The sequence below is a fragment of the Halichoeres trimaculatus genome, unplaced genomic scaffold, assembly GCF_033239565.1.
Source record: "Halichoeres trimaculatus isolate MK-OKI-2021-1 unplaced genomic scaffold, fHalTri1.1 fHalTri1_scaffold_12, whole genome shotgun sequence".
NCBI lineage: Eukaryota > Metazoa > Chordata > Actinopteri > Labriformes > Labridae > Halichoeres > Halichoeres trimaculatus.
The window spans coordinates 3,363,654-3,380,724 of record NW_027437190.1 but is presented as its reverse complement, the minus strand read 5'-3'; the positions used below and the strand labels follow the sequence as shown (position 1 = coordinate 3,380,724).

Below are 17,071 nucleotides of genomic sequence, written 5' to 3'. Positions count from 1 at the left end.
CGCTAAAACACTGTAGTAACTGTGCCAGGCTTGTAGGTGGCGCTATAGCCGTCTTGTCCAGAAGCTGTTTTAGGTGGATCTCCTCTGAAGTAGAGTTGGGCTGATCATCTGGTGTGTTGGTGAATGCTAAGAGCAGAAGCGGAGCAACAGATAGTCATTTTGTTAAAGACAGTCGGCAGATTTAGCAGCACAAGCACAACATGGTAGTCCACCACAATCATAACAACAGTACTGTTGGACTGTTGTACTGTTGTATGCGCTAGCGTGAAGTGGAGCGTGACGTCAGTGTTTCCATCAGGGTTTCCGCTATAAAAAAATGGCACCAGACAACGTGACCGGCAGGTTTTCAATTTACCAGACAAGCGTTTGATTATCTGAATTTATTAAGCTAAAATGCTGCAAAGTATACCCCTGCAGCTTCCGCGAGGCTGAGGCGGTATACTTTTCAAAGGGCCCCGCCCTCGCCTGTCAAATTTCGAATATCAATACCTTGATACTCTGACTGCAGAGGACTCTTGTTTCAGGTGTTTACACAAAGTGCATGAGCATACATCACAGAGATGCAAAGTTCATCACTTTATAGTTGTAGATTCAACTTTAAAGTGATGAACAAGCAAAACAAAGCAGAGCTCAAAATAAAACAGAGCAAATGCAGGTGCAGCAGCTGTTGGCTATCCACTAAGAAAGATGCAAGGAAGCAGACAGCTAACTGTTCTCCAAAGGACTGAGGATACGACTTAACGAAGCTGAACTTCTTGATACGCACTGAAATTGATCACTGGATCTTGATGTCTCTGTGATAAATAATTATATAAATAAATGAATAAAATTAGTAAAAATCGCATGTCATGTGATGTTGCTGTACTGTTGGTTATTCAGAGAAAACCCCAGTTATACCAATGTATGCTAGCCACTAGCATACTAAAGCAATTTCCCATATACTTTAGCATCAAGCTAGGGCTATCTGGTTTTAGTAAATAAAGAGATTTATACCATGTAGAATGTAATGAATATGAATCTCCTGTGAGAGAGGAATGTACATGTATGTGTGTGTTCAGTTCATCAGTAAAACTTAAAGCTAAAAATCCTGATTCAGTTGTTATCATCTGCTAAGCTAAGATACCTGCAGCAGAGTGGTTGACGTAATGTCCAGCTGCTCCGGTGCAATGTAAAGAATTGATAAGGGAGCCGTTGAATATAAAGGCTTGTGATGTCGATGGATTGAACCATTTCTTATTGATTTTTAACAGGAACCAGTTTTCAATTCCCATCCCTAGGTATGGTGAGAAAAAGTTAGACAGCCTGACACAATCACCGCGTGGATCAGAAAGAAAAACGTCAGGAAACACCACAGGTAAATATTACAGGTGCATCACAAAAGGAAGTCACCCTTTCTTCCCTAAATCTGGGGAGTGCAAACATGTTCTGCTGTAAATGACTCAGAGAGATTGGCAACAGGCGCTAACACAGCATGTCCTCATTGTTAGGGGATTTTAACAAACCCCCTGTGGACACGCTTGATATTATACCATCAGTGAGATCCTGGATTAAGGCGGGTCATTATCTCTCTGCCTCCTGGGTATGAGAAGAGGCAGAGCTGAGGCCACTGAGGTCCATTGTCGTTCAAGAGAGGAGAAAATGTTCTGATCTGAAGCCTGTGTCTGCTCTGACTGGAACACCTGCTTTACCTGAGGTGAAAAATGCACAGTGGGATGCTAAGTGTGCACTGATGAAACATGATCATAGATATTTTCTGCCAGTTTGTTTCACATTATAGAAGAGAGCAGGGTGATTGAGTCATGTTGTTGTAGAGGCTGCAGAGACTCAGCTTTGTGTATTTTTTATTAAACCTTTCACCCATCTATAATTACTTTTTTGCAGGTAAACACGATGCACCAACTGAGATCCTTAAATCCAATTTGTTTGCCTGGGCCTGGTTCACTTTGCAAACATCCATAAAATCAAAACTTTTTTTCAACGATTAGCAGCCTCCATTTAGGAATTGCCAGAGTGCTGAGCTGTTATCACATGCTGCAATAGGCAACCATATCCATTCAACACACTGACAACAGAAAAGCATTTCCATCACCAGCTTACAGCTGCAGTCTAGCAGAGATGGAAATTTCCAGACGACTCAAATCATAATGGTTTTAGACTTTGGACCATGACGGTATCTTTCTGTGCACACTGACTGCTCCTGAGGGGAGTTACAGGTTCAGTCAGCCTGTGCAGAATTTTACCCACCAGAGAAATGAACCCCAGATCATTTAGTGGCAACTGTTTGTAAAGTGTAATTACCAGGATGTTTCTATTTTTGGTGCATGAGCAGAATGAAGCACAGTGACGCTGCAGAACATGTTTGCAAAAATCCTGCCAGCACTGCAAAAACTGCATCCCAAGCAAATGTTTAAGTCTTATTTTAGTAAAAATGTCTCATTAGACTTACTATGAGCCAGAGTCACCTGACAAGTCCATAAAAAAGTTTTATTTTAAGATATTGAAAGTCAAAAATGACTTCTAAGATGCCCAAAAAATCTGGTAACAGGGTCAGAAAAATGTTCTTGTCAAGTTTCTTGAAATAAGAATAATGTCTGAATTTGATAAACTGAATGAGTTCAATTTCCTAAACCATGGGCAGACTTTTTAAACAATTAAGGGATAATTTTTATCTAATATTTTGAAATAAAACATGCTGGACTTGTGAGGCTCATATTTAATCTATAAAACCATTCTTGATTAAAAAAATGACATAAACACAGCTATCAACAACTTCCAGCCCATTTTTTATCCTCTACATTGTTAAATACAGCAGCTAGACATGTGGCTTAGCTTATGTTTGTATCCATCCTGTGACATTAAAGGAACTCAGTCCTCCATTTTATTGCTGTGAAGTGCTGTTAAAATCAAGTGACTTACTGTAGAGACAATCAAAGTCCACTGGGGGTGGCTGTTCAGAGCATGGAAAGAGCCTCTGCTACGAGGTAAGGTTGAAAGAATACCATGTGCTGGAAAGCAATGCAATCATTTTTATTTTTGACAGCTTGGAAAAGCACTTGATAACCATTGTGTGATGTGATGGAGCCCTAGGGCCAAGTTTTTTTTAAAAAAAAGGTATTTTTTTTTAGATTAATATCATGAATGTACAAGAATCAAGTTATAAAATGGACTCTAGCTATAGGAAAACAATATAAGGATCATGGAGCATATTGTGAAGTCAAACTTAAGTAAAGGTTTCACAAATAAGGAATTAATTGAGCTGTTGCCACATCAGCATGATTGTAACAAGTATTATACTTATGACAATGTTACAGTGATGTGTTCTATAGAGTCCAATGGGTTTGCTTGGTAAAGACAGCTAAGAAACTGGGTCTTTGTTAAGAACTTCAGTAAAGTTAGACAGATATCCACAGATTTGGCTTTCCCTGGAACATTTCTTTTACCAAAGCCACACCTCTCTGCAACCACAGCAAGGTAAACTGAGAGCTATAAACGTATTTCTCCTCAAAACAAGCTGACCTTTGCCTTGAGGAACTTGCATTGGGGACTTGCTGTCCTCTATACAGAGCGGCTCTTGTTCCAAAGAAACGTCTGCAAATTGCAGCACCAAAAAAAATATGATACAGAAATATGAAATAACTTAACCTTCAGGAGAGGTGTAGGTCAATAAACTCATTTAACACATGTGAACTCATGGTTTTATACTGCATTTCTTTGATTTTCTGATAGCCTTAGACTAAAATAAGTTCTTGTAAATTTACATTTTTTTTCTCTTAAGTTCATGATTTTTCCTCTGTAAATTTATGAGATTGGTCTAGTTAATTTCCTTTTTTTTCTTTAACATGGCCCTAATCCTCTGTTGTAATGGAATGATAGTGTCAGGGTTTTTTGTGTCTGATAAATTACAACTTAAAGGAGACATATCATGCTGATCCCTGAATTAATACTTACATATAATATAATAAATTTGAAAACAAGACCTTTCACCCCCTGAATTTTCAAAAAATGAGATATTGTATTTTTTCTGATATCCTAGAAAGAGATTTGATGCCTCTGAAAATAGGTCATTGCCAGTTGGCCACGAGATTTCGACCGTCGTGACGACACGAGGATCCTTTCTTTTTATTGGAGTAATCTGATAAAGCAGCTCCTCCTCTGTGGTGTCAGTTAGTCACACAACCGCCACTGAGGGATACACCCACCAAGAGCCCAGTATAAACGTATAAACTATACATGTTACAGTTCTGGTTTGACTCACCACACTAAAGCGTCCTGAGATGATCTGTGTCCAGGTGGATTTTCTTCCTCCTGAGCTGCAGAACCGTTCGGGTCTGACTCGGGGTCCAATACAAAAGGACGTATCCTACACTCTGCCATTTTATTAGTGCTATCAATGCCTTACAGTGAAGTTTTGGCAAACAGCAAACTCGCTCGGTCTACCCCATTCAATATGGTGATTTTGTAAATACTGCCATGCTGCAAAAACCGCCCCCTGGCTCTACCCCCTCCGCCCCTCTGATAGAACTGACCAATCAGAGCACGCTGCGAGGTTATTGGAGGTCATTCTCCAAACGGAGCGTTTCAACGAGATCTTCAGAATGGCCTAAAATGAGGATATTGAGAACGCTATTGTGGGGCAATGAAGGAACGAAATGACTTGTACTGAGGGCAGAAATGCTTTACAGGCATCCTAGTCTGGCATAGTGAAAAGGGGAAACAAGCATGATATGTCCTCTTTAATATTTCAAGCCCTGGTTAGCTTAGCTATTAGCATGCTTTAGATTGATACATCGGTTTAAGTTGTAGATTTCAAACCATGACTTATATTTATATCAGCGGTAGAGTTGAAGTAAAGACAGAGAAAGACAGAGTGCTGAAAATGAAGAAAATGTGGCAGACAGAGGATGGATGATGATGGATGATGATTTTTGTTCATCTGCCACTGATGTGGCACCTCATCCTGCCTGCTGTGTGTCTCTGCTCTGCCCTCTGTCACAGCCCTGATGAGGCTAACTATCCTCACTGACAGGTTTGTAAATGGTGTCATTTTGTTCTCTGTCTTTAGCGTCTCATAAAGATTTCCACATTACATTTAGGTCTGCTACAGACAGACAGAGAGCAGCGGGGACAGACAGTGACAGTGTAGGCTGTGTCCATCAACTTCCACTAGCTGTGTGTTAAGTCCATCAAGCTGCATGACTGACAGACAGCTGGAGTCACAGAGCAAGGAGTTCCTGTTCTTTCCACTCCATTGACAAGTCTCTCTTCATTCATGTTGAGCTGTAAAACCTCAAACCTGTTGACTGGTCTGGCTCCACTCATTATGTCCGTTTGTTGTCGTAGTCAAGATAAATACCACCTGGTTTTGATCCAGATTGTTTGATTGTTGAAGTCACTGGGAGTTTTAAGAAGTTTCTGTGAACGGCTTCCTGTCTGGCTTGATCTTCACTATGCTGAAGTAATGCATCATAGCTCCAGAGTCCAGCAAAAATAGGATGGTTGGGTGTCAGCTGCGACCTGCCGAACCAGCCATGCAGCCGGACCACCACGGAGCAGATCCAGTGTAAGCTGACAGGTCTGCTTGAATTGACACCTATGTGATCCACTGCTGTGACGGAGAGGAGCCGGACTGGAGACGCATCTGGTGTGTTTCAGCCGCCAAACATTTCCTTTCTCTTTGTTATCTCATTGCCTTGCCTATAACAGCTGTTCGCTCATTCTCTCTTTGTGCAATAAAACGTCCATTTCTTCTGCTGATAAATGTTTTTCTTGATCTACTCTCATTCACACCATCAACGCTGTTTGTCCCTGTTAATGCGCAGTAGGCATGGGCAATTCAAATTTGTTGGATAGGGTTTTCCAGGGGGTTTCCTCGACATATGACGTTCAGCACCTGCACCTGTGTCTATTTCATGGTGTCATCAGTTAATAAGCTGATAGTCTGCAGTCGTGCATGCAGCTAACGCTACGGCCAAATGGGTTCCATAACATTACATTAAGACTAATGGTCTTGTTTGTGTAATGACTGGACATTCGTACAGGCCCAGGTCACTAAGTGTCTCCATTAGCCCTGACCTGCAGACTCTTGATGGGTAGAGTCACACAACTGATCGGTGACTGATGCTATAAATGACTGCACTGGTTGGAAAATACAGAAACATGGATAGAGACAAGTGAGGAAGGTTGCCTTAAAGACAAATGCTTCATTCTTCATAATGATCCTCGTGAAGCCATTCAGTCACAGCTGCAGCTCTAACTCTGTGTGTGTGTATGTGTGTGTGTGTGTGTGTGTGTGTGTAGAAGCAGAGTCCACAGTGAGCTCTGTCCCTTCAGTTCCGCTGTTGACTCTGTAATGTTAGATTATCGTCTGAATAAAGACTCAGGTGGGTTATTCATACCGGTGTTGATGCAGGGGAGTGTGTTTTCTAAAACAAACACACATGACTGCACAGTGCACACACACACACACACACACCCACGCACACCTACTCACTCACTAACACACTGTGGGTTGTGTACACAGGTAGTAAGTGTGGGCAGGAGCCTAATGATTAACTCAACTAGTCGAGTTACCTTCCTCTGTTATGGTTCAGGAAAGAATCAATACACACGCAAACACACACACACACACACACACACACACACACACACACACACACACACACACACACACACACACACACACACACACACACCTGTACATGTGTCTACAGTCTGTGAGAGCAGGTGGTGAGCTGTTCTCTCTGTTCGAGGTGTTGGATCTTTATTTAAAGACTGATCCTGACTGAACGGCCTCATCAGCCTGATGAAGGAGAGCAGCTTCTCCACATTCAGCCCAACATTAAACTGAACAGGCAGTTTGTCTCCTGCTCACTGCTCCACGCTGATGAAGCATGAAAGCCTGGAAGAAATACAGATTTGAGGGTATTTACCACATCGATCCTGGAGAGCCAGCTGATGAATGTGTGTGAGTTAGTATCTGCGTTCGTGTGTGCAGAGGGAGGAGGAGGGGAGATAAAGCTGCACCATAAATCAAAATGCTCCCGCAGCCACTCCACGGCCAACGTGAAATATCCAAATCTCTGAGATAAAGGTATAATGGGACACAAAACAGCAGCATTAAGTTCTGTAGAGCAGCAGGGACACCCTGACCTTACAAACTGTGTTCTCTGGGAGGAAGAAAACTTGTTTGTTTGTTAAAACCCTCCAGTCTGCGCAAAGTCTCACAGTCTGCAGAGTTCTCTGCGACAGCGCTCATGTTGTCTACAGTAAGAGGGAAATGAACTGTGGTGCACAAGACTCGAAGCTGACCCAGCTGGAGGTACTAACATCATGGCAAACACAACTGTAGCTGCTACAGACAGGTTAAAGAGGGGTTAAAGGGGGGTTAAAGAGGGGTTAAAATGGGGGTATTCTACTATTACGTAATTTCAACATAGACATAAAGAACCAATGCTGGACATTCAGACTGAGCGTGTGCAGATTTTCAAACCTCTACATACTCATACAATGTAGAAATCCCTGAATCTGTCTGCAAACTGATCCAAACACCCCACTCTAAAAATGAACAACACAACAGCACAAACTTTTATGAACAACACTTTTGAAACAATGAGGTCATCACATTAGGCTCTCCCTACCAGTTTATGACACATCGAACAAGCAGAGCTCTAACACATTGGTCTACTTGTTCAAAACTTTTGGTCCCAGATCCAGCTTTGGTTGGAGAGAAAGAATACACCAATTAAATTAGAATCACATGTAGATATTTTATATGGAATCATTTTAGAAAACAAATCAGACAACTTGCTGGTTAATTTAATCCTTATATTGGTAAAACATTACATACATAACTCTAAATTTTTCAAGTCCCCACCTGCATTTAAAGGTTTTATTAATGAGTTTAAAATGTATTATAAATCTATAAAACTTATGAAATTGACAAATGCAATAGAGCTTCTAAATCAAATGCAAATTAATAATTTAATTTACCCTTGACCATGAAATAAATAAATGTATTTTATTTTATTTTATTATTATTATTATATATATTTTTCTCTTTAATTTATTTATTTCTTTGTTGACATACACTGTTCTGTGTAATGTTTGTTTAATGTTACTTTTGCTACTCAACCGAATGTACACAACGTGATTGGATATGAACTGTTATGTGCCTTACAGTTTGTAACTAGAAATATATTAATAAATACATTTATTTAAAAAAAGAAAGAAAGAAAAAAAAAGAAAGAAAGAAAAAAAAAAGAAAAAAAAAAGGAAACGTGGATGATGCACCCTGCTGCATCAAGACAAAGAAAAAAAAAACGAACAAAAAAAACATTGGTCTACTGAATCTGGGAGGCTGGCCAATCAGAGTGAAGAGGGTTTGTGGAGTATGGAGCCTTAAAGAGGCAGCAGCTAAAAGGAAGTGTTTCCAACAGAGGATGACATTAGGGCTTTCTAAAACTCAAGAGATGAAAATAGAGATTTATTCAAGCTGTGAATCATGTCACTGACTGGGGATCAGGGGGACAATACAATTTTTTTTTTTTTAATAAAACCACAATACTCATTTTAACACAAAATCAAACTGAACTTTTAAAGCTGTAGCATTAAAGATGATTAGCTGTTTGTGATTTCTTTATGTTAGGGATAGGAAATTTCGGACTTAAATCATGAAGACTGTTTTATCTCAGTGAAACTAAAGCAGAGGGCAGTCCATAAATAAAACCATCACGCTCTTTGAATCTGTTAGCCGTTCATGTCCTTCAGTGCATCAGATAAGGTATCATTTTATAGCTGTCTAATGATGTGTCTGTTAGCAGAGTCACAGTATCCTGATATTTCTGTTTCATGGGTGTGATACTGTGATGGCGTATTATATTTTGTCCTTTTTATGACGTGCTAACAGAACATGAAACAATGTGCCTGACAAACAATGGCGGCACACTGAACAGTGTGGTGTAGATCAGCACAGGTAGCAGGTATGCTACAAACACAAAGAACATCAGAGCTAAAATTTCATCACCTCATGATCTAATAAATGTAAACACAACCTCTTGTTTCTTCTTTATTCTGCTGGACCCCGTCCAAACTCTCTGCTGCTTTCTGTCACTCCTCCCGCTGCAGCCACCTGCTCTCAGCCGCTCTCCAGGCAACAAAAATTCATCTCAAACAATCCCATTGTTTCACACTCTCTCACTAAGAGGGCTTTTTGTCTTCCCTCTGTGCTTAAAAGCTTTCCACCATTTGTTCAGTATAAAAACAAACTGGAGGGACTGGGCAGGAAGGAGAGCACCTTCAATACTGTCCAGAGATGACGAAACACCTAAAAACAGCCTTTCAGTTGGATGACCTCACCAGGAGAGCTGTCTGACCTTTGGATGCTGCTGTGGAGTTTGACCTGACACCTGAGCATCTGATTATTGAGTGATCGATCGATCTGAATGGAGCTAATGTTGTGGGGTCACTGCAGCTGTCAGAGTTAATCAATGAAATTAAGAGGAGGACATGCGCGGGCAGCCTCACACTGTTTATCTTAACACTGTTTGCTTCAACTCACACATGTGAGTCACCATCCTCACACATGGATGTTATTAAAACCAGCAGGAGCCTGTCACTCACCAACCACAGTCTCCTCAAGGTCTGTGGAAGTCACGTCAACACAAAGCCTGCCTCAGCACCCTGAGGGTCCAGGTACCAAACCTCAGTTCAAGCATGGGTGCACACACAACTATCTTAAAATATCAGGAACGTTGTAATGGTATCATGATGAGATGGGTGAGATTAGTGCTGCTTCCTTCCAGCAAGAAGGTCACCAGTTGGTCCCGGTCCGACAAGGTGGGTCTTTCTGGGTGAATTTTGCATGTTCTCCCCCGTACAAGTGTAGGTTCTCTCCCCAACTTCCTCCCACAGTTCAAACACGTGATGATCAAGTTAATGATTCTAAATCTGCTGTAGGTATCACTGTGTGAGTGAAAGATTGTCTGTCTGTGTGTCAGCTCTGTGATTGGCTGGAAACCAGTCCAGGGTGGGTGAACCCTCAACAGGATAAATAATAGAGGACGAACAAATGAAAATGAAAACATGCACTTTAGCTGGGGGTACACGAGAACCATGGAACCAATAATAATCGGGTCGATAACAGGAAATTATTAGGTCATTCCGATATGTCCGGTATTATGACGGCTAGCCCCGATAACATTCATATTTTCAGCAGTGCCTCTGCTCCCACTGGAAGGCCTCAACGGCTTGCAGTGAGTGTTGCGTTCAAGCACCATCAGCATAAAAAACAAAGTTTTCTGACTGCATCAATACTTCAAACCTAATCAGTCACCTGAAATAGAGGTAGACCGATATATCGGCCGGCGGATATATTGGCCGGCCGATATATCGGGCCGATATTTGGACATTTGTCTCTATTGCCCATCGGCCGTATTTTCTTTTGAAAAGCCGATTTTTGATCCGTTGTATAAAATGACGCAATTTTTGATCAGGCACAAAAAAGATGAGCACCTTAAACTTGTGGAACCACTTGGATACATTACATACTTTTGTTCAAATTATATTAATAAGTTTAAATTTCTTTTTTGACATTTTAAGAAGAGTGTGAATGTTTACTACTGCTTGTTACATTGTGTGTTTACTCAGACAAAATATTTCATTGTTTTAAAAGCTGAATAAATGTTCAGAGGACTGGACACGACTTGTTGTAATAGATTTCTTTTAGTTGCTCAGAAATTGCTGCGTTTCACAAAAATGTGATAAATATATATTCATTTAACAATCTGCCTGAATATCAAATTTGAAAAATCGGCGATGCATATCGGCATCGGCTGCCCAAATTTGGAAAGCATCGGCATCGGCATCGGCATCGGCCCCCACAAAACCCATATCGGTCGACCTCTAACCTGAAACGTAACCATCTCTTTGCAGAGTTTTGAAAGCATGTGAGGGTGCCCAGGCTGCTCAAGACGCTGGCAACGGTAAGCTACAAAGAAACCACCAGGACACAAAAATTAAAGATATTTGATTGACATGAACCAGGCGAAGGTAATTCAAGAATACAGTGTCAGGGCAGAACATGTGTCATCTTTTAAAGTAGTAAAGCTCATAGCTTATTCCCTCTGTTTGCGTGTGTCACTGTGTGTCCTGGGGAAGTCTGGCCCAACCACAGACACTAAGAAACAGCAAGTTCACATCTGCAAACTACATCCTCACCAGTCAGAGCAAACATGTGAGAGTGCATGAACAGTTTGCTTAATTAAATACACTAATGATTGATAAACTTCAAATCAAAATCTTTAATTAGCACCATGTGTCATTTTATTAACTGGAAAGCTAATTATTGTTCCAGCTAATTATTATGATATTTTTAATGTTTATTTATTTTTTTTATTTTTTTTGCATTATTTTAGTCTCCTTGGCAAAAGTCTGTTTTTGTTTTATATGTTTCTTTTTGATTTTATTGTATTTATTTTATTTTTATATTTTTATTTTAAAATCATCTTATTTATATTTCATGACCTGGTTGATTAATAAACTGATTTTTTTTGTTATATTAAGAACTTGCTTGAGTTGTGTAACTTTATTAAGGAAAAAAATTATTCAAACACAAAATATGACATCTGTGTGGAGGTATAGATCTAGTTTGTTGTGTAAGTATCCTCGGTATTATAAGAAGACACAGACATTGTAAATCCATGATATTAGTTTTACTTCATGCCACCCCTGCATGAGTGAGAGGCCCTCCTGTGACACGCTCCTGCCTCTTACCTCCGAACAGATGAGGCGAGAGGTGTGCTGGTAATGATCCGATCATCAGCCGGGGACCTTCGTGCCCTCCGCTTGATCGCTCCCTGTCCGCAGCCTCCTCCGGGCTGCTGCCCCCGGACTCCGGGGAGCTGTAGGCTCCGCTGCTGTTCGGAATGTTGATTCCGGACTGAGGTCTGGTCCCGGAGCCTCCAGAGCCCCCCACTGATCTGGCTCTGGCTCCAAGGTGCTGGCTGGTGCTGGCTCCGGAGACTCCGGACGCACCGTACGCATGGTACCTCACTCCCCCCGCGGTAGTCCTGCTCACGTTACTGCCGTTGCCGCTGGCCGTGCTGGAGGGCAGGTCCGAGCCGGAGTAGGCTCTGGTCCGTCCGTTAGCAGCTGGGTTAGCTGTCGGGCTGCTCTGCTTTGCCCCCATGTTAACCTCCACTGACTCGGCTTCAAATATTAAAGAGGCGCTCTCTGAGCCACTGCGGGACAGTGCGCCAGATTTACGCCGGAGGCAGACGCTTCACAGGACGGACGACTGGAGGAAAGAAAAGCGGAACAAACTCTGCGTCAGTACTATCCCGTCGACATTACCACAGTGTCAGGTAATGGAAAGTTGAAGCGGCCATCCGTAACAAGAAGTGAAGCTGCGTGTAAAAGTTTAGAAGCAGTCAACATTGTAATCCGTCAGTAATAGTTGTGCTCGTGCTGCAGGTAACGTCCTCGTCTGAGCCGCTGTGGACCCGCTGTAGACCCGCTGTCCCCCGGTCTCTGGTTCCTCTCAGTGTCCGCTCCGCCATGGCTCCTGAGCGGCGTGAAGGGGTGAAGAGCCCGGCTCCTCACACCTCCCTGCCTGATAACACATTGCTCAATAGAAGGAAGTGATGGAGGAGAAAGCGCTGCACAAAACCGTTTAATCAGCGGCAGCAAGGAGACTGCACAGGATAGCTCACAAGCTGGCTGTATTTAAGAGTGCTTCCGCTATGACTTTTCAAAATAAAGCTGCCGCGGTGCTCCACTCTGGGTCTTCTCTCACCCTGTCCGCTTTTTCTGCATTACCCTCCACACAACATCCCGCTTTTTAACCGGCAACAAACCAGAGAGTCTGTCAAGATGACTTTAAGTCCAAACCACAACATGAGGTTTGAACAATTTAAAGATTATCTAACAAAGCAGTAACAAAGGTACATCTCCCAGGTTCCATGATTGATGGTGGTACGTAGGCAAGCCTAATTTAGGTTTGACTAATAATATTTAAAATCCCTATTGTTTTTCTCGCAACTGTTTTTTTTCTTTTTTTTTTTTTTTTTTTTTTTTTTTGTTGTTGTTGTTGTTGTTGTTGTTCATGTTTTTTTTTTTTTTTTTAAACTTATGTCTGGCTTTCTTGGGACGGAGCTCTGGGTAGACCCCAGTGTTTAAGGCTGGGCGTGAACCAGTTGATCCTTAGTATATACATTTTTTAGATCCTGAGGTGATACACTTTTATTCGTAATAAGATCTATCCATCAAGATAGTAACATACGTGAGCTAATCTGCATTGCGAGTGCGCAGCAGCTATTAGTTCCCCTTCCCTTGGAGACGCCACTTGATCCCGCTACATCATCACCCCTTGTTGCTTTCTGGAGGTCGTCAGGAGAGCGACTGTTTCTTCTCTTCCAAAGCGAGCACATGCTAACAAAGTGATGATAAACTAATGTCAGATTAGGGCGACACATTCACAGCAAACAGACTTCACTACAAGGCAATGCATCACATGAGTGATGAGACAGCTAAGCTATGAAAAGCAAACGTTAAGCTAATGTGACAGTTCTGAAAATGTTCTGAATTATGTTCTGAAAACTGTAACGTTAGCTTATCATAGCTTATGTAGCTAATGCAGCTCCTGAATGCAGCTTATCTGTCCAATCATTTATGAAATGCTGCCCAACACAGTGAAGTCTGTTTGCTGTGAATCTGTCACCCCGCTCTGACATCAGCGTAGCTATTATTAGCTGTAGCTGTAGCTGTAGCATTGTTAGCTATATTCAAAGTACAACCAACAATTCAAAACATGGTTAGTATTTACATGGAGTAGCAAAGGATTGAAAATCTTATAAAAAAATATGGAAACCATATGAAATTTCTCATACCCTGTGAGATTTTTTTTTTTCATTTTAAGGGCTGTGTAGCCCTTCCCCTTGACCTTACTGAGGATTGGGACACCACTTCACTAGACGTGCACAAGTAAAACCAAGAGCTAAGAGTTAGAATTGGGATTAGCCCTTTGTCTTTGTCTCAGTAAGTCCCATGAAGATCTCAAATTAATCTTTTCCTGTGATGTGAGGAGGCGAGGATGACAAGCTGGTAACAGTGAGAGCTAAAAGGAAACAACATCAACTTGTCCTTCCATCCATCATTATGGGAAATTTAAGATGTATCCCCAACACGATGGATGAGCTAGCCATACTAATCCAACACCAGGGGGTAAAGAGGCATCATGCTATTCACAGACATAGCTAATGGAGCTAACAGTGGACAGAAACACCACAGTAGAAGGATTTTACCCGCTGAGAGTGAGACTGAACAGACCAGTGAAGAAGGCCATTCAGATTGAAATCAGTTTCAAAGTACCAGTTAAGGTGCTTATGTCATGTAATTTAATTTCATCAGTCTGTGTTCACATGACCCTACACATTTCTTCAGATCATACATATGACCTGCTAAAGAGATGCATACTGCATGCAAACACAGCTAGCAACAGATGGACTGTGGTGGGTAGTTCGTAGTTAAACCCTCAGTTTATCATTATTCAACATTTAGACTGTGAGGAGAAAGGAAATACAGATCATCAGACAAACTAGGAATTTGCAAATAATGCTAAGGTTGTGGTGTTTTTTTATGCTCTGCTGTCCAGTTTGACTCCAACACATTGGGCATGAGTAGAAAATAAAAGAACAGAAAATCAGAAACACTGCTTACGTGGGTCAGTTTTGTGCGCTTTGACCAATCAGGGGGTACAAGATTAATACCTAAATTGGCCTCCTGTTTTTTCAGTGATGCAGTAAAAGTTTGTCGATGACCACAAACTTATCTGTGTGTGTGTGTGTGTGTGTGTGTGTGTGTGTGTGTGTGTGTGTGTGTGTGTGTGTGTGTGTGTGTGTGTGTGTGTGTGTGTATGTGTTTTAACCACTTCTGGGTTATTTGCTGGTTCAGCTGATATCAGAGCAGAAACGGACACAGCTGCACTCTCAGCTTTAATCTTACTTAATGTGACCCGCTATAACTTCATAATGTCTTCGCATTAAACTGAGCCAGCATTCAGAAGCCTCAACTTCTTTTTAAATGAATCTTTTTTTTTCATACACACATTAGATTAACTTTCCTTTATGTATGTTAGCATACTAATTATAGTAGACCATTGTCTCTAAAATGTCTACAGAATTCTGAACAGTGTAATTCTTTAAAAAAAAAAAAATCGCTGTCAATTCAGGGCATTACGGGACGGAAGTGGAGCTTTTATTTTGAAGAGCAGTGAGATTTATTTTGGTCGCGTGGTATTTATTTTTGGAAACTTGATAAGCTTTGGGCTTCCATGTCGCGTGACGTCAGCAACAACGCAGGAACGTCAACAACAACTGAAGTGTCTAACGCTTCATCCATATGTCTCCGTCCTCAGCTGTCTAATCTCACGTTTTAAGGAGAAATGGTCCAACGTGCACATGTCAAACTGTGTTGGTAGCTCTGTTTAGTTTATTTTTATTTTTCCTTTCCCTAAAATAACGTGATTTATTTCCTTAGACTTTGTTGATGGTTCTTGAAATCTTCTGGTTGTTTATCTTTCTTCCTGCCGATGGACAGAGAGATTGAATCGTTTCAGCAGATGCAGATGTTTGATTAGGATTGGATAAACGGAAACATAGGCATTGATTGAAAAACACTCATTCAAACTATGTACTGAATTTAATACTCTAATTAAAAAAACATTACCTGAAACTTGAAGTTACAACACTTCAAAGCCACAACATGAACAAACACGTTTCTGCTTGTATTTGTATTTGAGTGTAGTACAGACAGTATGATGTGCACATGGTCTCCTCCATGTCACCCATTTGTTTCAGATACAGAGTTTTTTTTTTTTTTTTTTTTTTAACCTTGTCCCGTTCAGCGTTACGAGCACAGAATTATGGTCTGGCTGCCGTATTGTGCAGAACACATTTACTTTTCGAAAGGGAGCCGTTAGTGTATAAGGCTCCCCTTGAGTTTTAAAATTATACTCTTTATTGGTGTTTTTGATATAAATAAATAAATAAATAAATAAATATATATATATATATATATATATATATATATATATATATATATATATATATATATATATATATTTTTTTTTTTTTTTTTTTTTTTTTTTTCCCTTCCCGTATATTGCAGTTTGAAGATTACTGCTTGACCAGAACAAGGTGATATCAGGAAAGAAACAGTGATTAAGGGTAAGAGTGTAGAGAAGAGACTAGACAGAGAGGGAGAGAGAGACAACAAAACAACAGTAGAGAGCAACCACAACAACTGAGCAAATGACTACAGACAGGAGAAACAAACAACCAGCTACTGAGCCTGAAAAGAGACAGTATCCTGAGGTCTTTGACATCAAAATCACAAGGAGCACCTGTGGAGAAATGAACTGGAGAAATCATGAGTAACAGTGAGCACATCAACAACAATTGTAGAAAAATACGCAACATACGTACATAAAAATATACACAGAAGCATATACTCACCTCCACATATAGGGGCAGGGGTGAGAGTGCCGAATATTGGGGGTTAGTTTTGATTCGGGTCAGGTGATCATGCCGAGATGTGATCATGCAGGTGTGGCCCTGCTGCTCCCAGGGGCCAGAGGCACACTGAGAAGGCCCACGTCCCCGGGAATCTAGCAGTCTCAACAGAGCACAGAGCCTAGACAGTCCCCCCATGGAGACAGCAGCATGCCAACCTAGGAGGAGGCAAGGAGAGGGGGCCCCGGAAGGCAAGAGGCAGGCCCCGGAAACTACGGAGTGAGGGCCCCAAGGGGCCAGAGACTGACGCTGGGCCCCCGATTGAGTGCAGGGGGTAGGACCCAGGGCCCCCTGTGCCCAAGGGCCACCCTACCCCGTAGAGGGAGCGCTCAGCCAGGCACCCGGGAGGGTGGACCCAGCCCAGGCCACCACCCACCAGGAGTCGGTGCCAGCCCCCCAGCGCACCCGGCCAGACTCCGGAGACCACAGAGGTCCTCTCCCTAAGACCCAGAGATACAGATACAGAGTTTTTAAGCCTATCTCCATATCGGATATGTTGAACTCAG

General features: G+C 41.6%; 1 protein-coding gene across 1 annotated transcript in view; it reads right to left on the bottom strand.

The window, feature by feature from the left end:
- znrf2b (zinc and ring finger 2b) overlaps positions 1-12,275 on the bottom strand; it is a 52,899-nt gene extending 40,624 nt beyond the window's left edge. Inside the window, exon 1 of the mRNA XM_074683696.1 lies at positions 11,770-12,275. Coding sequence (XP_074539797.1) covers positions 11,770-12,184 — 415 coding nt within the window. The 5' untranslated portion in view covers positions 12,185-12,275. The remainder of the gene's footprint in view (positions 1-11,769) is intronic.
- Positions 12,276-17,071: the final 4,796 nt, after the last annotated feature.